The 6,000-nt window shown below is 37.2% G+C and overlaps 1 protein-coding gene across 3 annotated transcripts in view; it reads right to left on the bottom strand.

Annotated features, from left to right (window-relative positions):
• Positions 1 to 2,935: 2,935 nt before the first annotated feature.
• The window catches only part of CCDC68 (coiled-coil domain containing 68), a 79,809-nt gene continuing 76,744 nt past the window's right edge, over positions 2,936 to 6,000 (bottom strand). For all 3 annotated transcript variants that reach the window (XM_020994496.2, XM_020994488.2, XM_020994507.2), the window contains exon 11: positions 2,936 to 5,597. In XM_020994496.2, coding sequence (XP_020850155.1) covers positions 5,540 to 5,597 — 58 coding nt within the window. In that variant the 3' untranslated portion in view covers positions 2,936 to 5,539. The remainder of the gene's footprint in view (positions 5,598 to 6,000) is intronic.

Below are 6,000 nucleotides of genomic sequence, written 5' to 3'. Positions count from 1 at the left end.
ATGTATGTATGTACATATATGCATATGTATGTATGTACGTGTGTGTATTTTATATGAAAAAAAAAACCACCCTGGTGCCTTTCTCCCACCTTGGCAGGAGCAGGAGAAATGGGATACATGGGAATTGATTCATTTGGCTCCTTTACCCTATCTCCCTCAAACCTTCCACCACCACCTCATCTATAAAATCAGGAAAGGATGCCAAAACTAGGTCTCCATACTTTAAGGTCATCTCATCTTCTCGGGGTGTGTGAAAGACAGGCACCTGGCTCACAGTTTGTATGCAAAAGTCAAAGGGAACAGTGCTAATAGCTCAAATCAACTCAATTAGGGCTCAACTCTCCATCTACATGGAGGTCGGAATTCAGGTAGACTTCTGAAAAGTCATTTTGTGCTGTCTCCACTTCCTAAAAGATACCCAGAGGCAAGTTCTGCCCAATCGCCAAAAGCCTGTGAGGGAAGCAAAAAGGATATGACTCAGAATAATTTTCAAAGCTTAGGATATGAATAACGAAAAACAAACCACCAAATAAAACCCACCAAAATACTGGTTTTGAAAGCTGAGGAACATAAGATCTTTTAAAATTTTCAGTCAGAAGAAATCAAATGCTTTGAATAGGCTAAGATGGAGTAAAAATGTAGCCACATCATTTTAATTCAAGGTATATCAATAAATAATTTAAATTGCCTAAGAGTAAATATATAGGGGCATCTTCACCCTCCTAATTAAAATAATTGAGCTTAAAAGCCATCCACTTGTTAGCACCCCTCTTTATTTGCAGGCTGAATTCTTATCCTCCCACTTCTCTAGCAAATGCTATCTTCGGACTAAGAAAAGGGTCAGCCCTACAGGTTGATGTTAATTATAACTTTGACCTTTAAGATTTCCCTCTGGCCAACATTTTATAATCTGAAACCAAACTGGGGGAAGAGATGGGGAAACTTCCTTTCTAGAGAGAAAGTAATATTCTGAACACTTAAGAAGCCAATAAAGTTTTGTTTTCAGGAATCCTATTAATGGCTAACATTTCTATACAACTTGAAAGTTTGAGAAATGCCTTGTACATACACATCATCTCATTTGAACTTCACAATATCGCTGGGAAATAGGTTTTTTTTTTTTCTGTCCTCTTTCTCTCTCACCCTGTCTTTTAACTATCCCCATCTTCAAAGGTAGAAATTGAGGTGGAATAAAGTTAAATTCCTCATCCCAGGGTGCATACCTGGCAAAGTGCCTTAGGCAGGATTCAAACTCAGGTCTGCCTTAGTCTAAGGCCAGTGCTCTATTAAACCACTGAGTCAAGCTTCTTTTTTTTTTTTTTTAGAATTTGGGGAGGAAAGAGGAATATTTATTTCTTTGTGTGTGTGTGTGTGTGAGTGTGTGATTTCTGGCCTACCCTAGTAAATTCAGACTCTGTTCCACTATAATCTGATTTTCCTTTATTTAGTACTTTCTCATGATTTATTGTTATTTCAAACATCTTTGTCCCACATATTATGATTTAAAAAAAGGAAAAAGTCATTTTGGATTTGGATAGACACTTGGTATCTTTTTCTTGTCCATATTTAGAAAATGGACATCATAAATGGCCCTTAGCACACAGAGCCAGCTGGGGCTTTTTCTAATCCTGAGTAAATTCCCAATAACACTACATGCTTCCACATGGCTGCCTAATTCTGAATTTGGAAGCTTGAAGATGGAGAGAGATGAATTTCAAAGTGAAGGAATATAATGGACTGGTGAAGCACTGGTATTCATACTCAAACTCTAAACTGAAAAGGTGGCTCTACGTTTATTTGATCCAGAGGACTGCTAAGGAGAAAATATTTAGAGAAATGTGAACAGTTTTGCTCAGTGAATGCCATTCCTTAATCTTGGAATCAACTTTTAAATGAAAATTTTTTTAATTAAATTAATTTTTTTTAAATCTGCATTACTCTCATGTATAAAAATCTCATTGCAACATAAAAATGCAGGAGAAAAATTATATCAAGAGCCAAAGTAAACAAAGTACATAAGAGTGTATGCATGCATGCTGTCATTGTGTATTGTGCAAGTCAAGACATCATGCTCTTGACATCCTTGGTGCTCTTCAGGATGGACAAACAACAACAACAACAACAACAACAACAACAACAACACTGTGTGCCCACGTAACCACACGCACACACACATATTTTTTTTTCTTATAGAATGTCACATTGCCTATTATAAATGACTATAAATTGAGGGCTGCTAGGTGGCGACATAACGCACAGAGTTTGAGTCCTGGAGTCAGAAAGACTTACTGTCCTGAATTTAAATCTAGCCTTAGGTACTTACTAGTTGTGGGACCCGAGGCAGGTCTCTTAACCCTGTTTACCTCAGTTTCCTCATCTGTGAAATGAGCTGGAGAAGAAAATGGCAAACCACTCCAGTATCTTTGCCAAGAAAACCCCAAAGGCAGTCACAAAGAGCTGGACATGAGTAAAGGAAAAACAAAATCTATAAATCAGTATAACATGATGCCAATTTTTAAGTTCAAATACTGCTTACAGTTCTCATACTTTAAGCATTGCTGTAGATACAGAGCTGGCTTCAGTCAGGAAGACAGAAGTTAAATGCCACCTCTGAATTTATTGGCTGACTGATCTTACCCAATCATTCACCGTCTCAGTGCCACTGGCAACCTCTCCAAGACTTTAAATTGCAGAGTATAGGTTGCATTGGAAGAGGCAATTTCCTTACTGGAAATTTATTATACCAACAAAAGCACATGTCCTAGGGGCAGGTAGGTGGCACAGTGAATAGAGGACTGGCCCTGAAACCAGGAGGACCTGAGTTCAAATGTAGCCTCAGACCAAACATTTGATACTTACTTGCTGTGTGACCCTGGGCAAGTCAATTAACCCCAACTGCCTAACCAAAAACAAACAAACAAACAAAAAGCACATGTCCAGACCAAAACATTTTTTTTTAATTGACAATATAGAATGTCAGTCAGAATGGCCTTTCCCAATACTAAAATATACATAATCAATGCAATAGACATTTAAAAAACTATATAAACCTTCCTAGTCCCAACTCAAATCTGACTTTACAAAATGCTGATTATAATTCTTTTCTTTATTTCTGGGGGTAGGGAGGAAGTATATTCCTCTATGCCAATGAAATATTCTATATGCTACCCTCAGGGTATAAAACAGGTTCTGTAAGACCTGTGAAAAATGTGGCATTACATCTTTTAAATTAAAAAAATCTGTTTTCTGTAGACATTACAATTTTTAAACATTTAAAATAATTTCCTTTTTAAAAAAAGTCAATCTCATAAAATATGATGAAGGAGAAGAAGCATGTGTCCGATTTATGGCCCTTCTTTTGCTACTATAAAATTTAAAATGAATCTCTGGATCAGTCCTGTTTATATTAGCCTAATCCTGAAAAAAAAAATTACTGTTTATTTCCTCAGGAGCACAGATGTACCATCTAATAAAATGCCTTTTCTAGTTCATGGGTTGTGTTAGAGTATCTGTCAATTCCAAATCACCAAGCTTGGCCCAGCATTCTTACATATTAAAATAAAATGAGTGCAGTAAGGGAAACCAAGATGCCCATGAGTTTAAACTGTAGTATCTTCTAATATGAAACCTTAGAAGAGAGCGCTCAAGTGGAACCCATTGCTTAAGTCAAACCAATGACTTCTTAACTGAATATATCTCAAATGTAAAATTATGCACGACAAGAGAACCAGTAATTAAAGGCAATAAGTATTCTACTCGTGGACAAGTAAGCTTTCCTTATCTATAAGGCAAAAGCTGGGATGAATATGAAATGTCTTAGTTTCCATCCAAATATGCCTAAAAAAGAATTCTAAAAGCCTTGAATCCTTGCAAAAGTCCTGTTCAACACCAGCTGAAGAGTAGGGTCTTCTGTATTCTAAGTTGGAGTTTCTCTAGCTTCAGAGACTTGCAAAGTTTCTGCAGGTTTACTACTTTGTAATTCACATGATGACCTGGGTTGTCATCAGCTTGTAAGAAAAAAGAGAAGAGAAGAGAAGAGAAGAGAAGAGAAGAGAAGAGAAGAGAAGAGAAGAGAAGAGAAGAGAAGAGAAGAGAAGAGAAGAGAAGAGAAGAGAAGAGAAGAGAAGAGAAGAGAAGAGAAGAGAAGAGAAGAGAAGAGAAGAGAAGAGAAGAGAAGAGAAGAGAAGAGAAGAGAAGAGAAGAGAGTAAAAAGAAAAGAAAAGAAAAGGGTGTTTTCCATAGTTATAAGATGCCTTAGAGCATGTGCCAAGGCACTGTGGCTCTGATGGAACGAAGATCAATGTCTTTCTGGGTAGTGACATCAAACAATGGATATGCAATAATAACTCTTGGGGGGGAAAACAATCTAGGTTAAAAATTATAGCAAATTCTGATGGCAACTTTTATGTGAAAGGACTGGTTTAAAAAAAAATAATTTTAACAGAATTGCTCCATTCTTTAGATATTTTGCATTTTATGGTATGTTGAGATATGTCCTTGGAAGGGCCTTCAGAGACGACTCAATCCACCCATCCCAACTTCATTTAATATACCAAGAAAATGAGGTAGTACCTCAGTGACTCTATCCATAAGCATATAGCAACTATAGCTGGAAGACTCTCAGAGATTAGCTTTCACCCTACAGATATAGAAACTGAGGCCTGGATTGATGTGATCTGCTCAAGATCCAACACAGTGACTGAGCTGGGGTTTGGATCCAGATCTTCTGGCTTCTAACTCACTGTCTCACACTACTTCCTTTAATAATGACTTCTTTAATGGAAAAAAAACCCCATTTCTTATTAAACATATTCAAATTCTTAAATAATTTTTAAAAATCTGTCAGATACGTGGTATCTCCTTTTCCACTTGATGTCATCCCTAACAAGAACACTTATTTACAAATGAAGTTGACAGTCTTAGATCACAGTCAGGCATTCAAGTCATAATCCTGATTCTCAGTAATGCAGCAGAGTACAGTAGCACAGAAATTTATTAAATGGTACTTCAGTGGCCCCCAAGTCTTCCTGTTACTTATCTCAAATAAACTATTCCCAAGGGGTCATTTCTTGGTGGCCTCTGGCCAACCAAATTTCCTTTCACCATCCAAAGGGGATGATCCCCCACATCAAATGAAAACGCACTGCAGGAATTTGCAATTATAATATGCAAGGTTCTATTTTACAACCAGTACACCAAACAAGTTTGAAAAGAGAATCAAGTGTTTTCCATGGGGAAGAAGCAAATTTCCCCATTAGTTCAGGATGGCAAAATCCCAGCACTGGGGAAACGGCGCTCTTCCCCAAATGCTTGTCTGACTGCTCTGAACGTTCTCTTCCCACCAACCAGGGGAAAACTTCTTTACAGAAGCGACCCTTGGGTAAGCTTTGGAAGATCAGAGACATCAGCAAATTAACATTCTCATTTAGACTATATTTTTAAATATACTAAATAGTAGAACTCTTTCAGAAACAGAGGTCATCGTAATAAGGAGTCTTTCAGGGTCTAGAGCTCCCATAATCCAATACATGTTGAAGGTTTATTTCCGTAGTCTAATTAGCATCAGATAGGGAGAGGTGTCTTCCACCATGAATTCACTGTAGAAAAAAAATAATCACATAATATTAATGGAGCCAGTTAGAAGTCCAAGATAAAACTTTAAGGTCACAATCCCCATCACACTGTTGCAATTAATTTACATGGCTTATTCTGCCTTTCTTCAGAGGTCCTGCAGTTCACTGACCATTTCTGCCCAAGTCTGCAGGACACCCTGGCCAGCTCATAGCACACTGGCCCACCCTGTCATTTAATTGCCCATCTGGCCACCTTTCATTTTTTCAAAAATAAGAAACCATGCTCTAAAACATTAATGCTGTGATTTTTCAACTATAATAATTTTTTTAAAGTTTTAAAACATAATTAGGATTATTAGAGTTATGCCTCATAGGGACCTTAGAGATTATTTAGTCTAATCCTTTATAAGGAAACTGAGACTTGGAC

This window comes from Phascolarctos cinereus, unplaced genomic scaffold (assembly GCF_003287225.1).
Source record: "Phascolarctos cinereus isolate Bilbo 61053 unplaced genomic scaffold, phaCin_HiC Scaffold_4;HRSCAF=312, whole genome shotgun sequence".
Taxonomy (NCBI): Eukaryota; Metazoa; Chordata; class Mammalia; order Diprotodontia; family Phascolarctidae; genus Phascolarctos; species Phascolarctos cinereus.
This window is presented reverse-complemented; position numbering and strand designations above follow the sequence as displayed.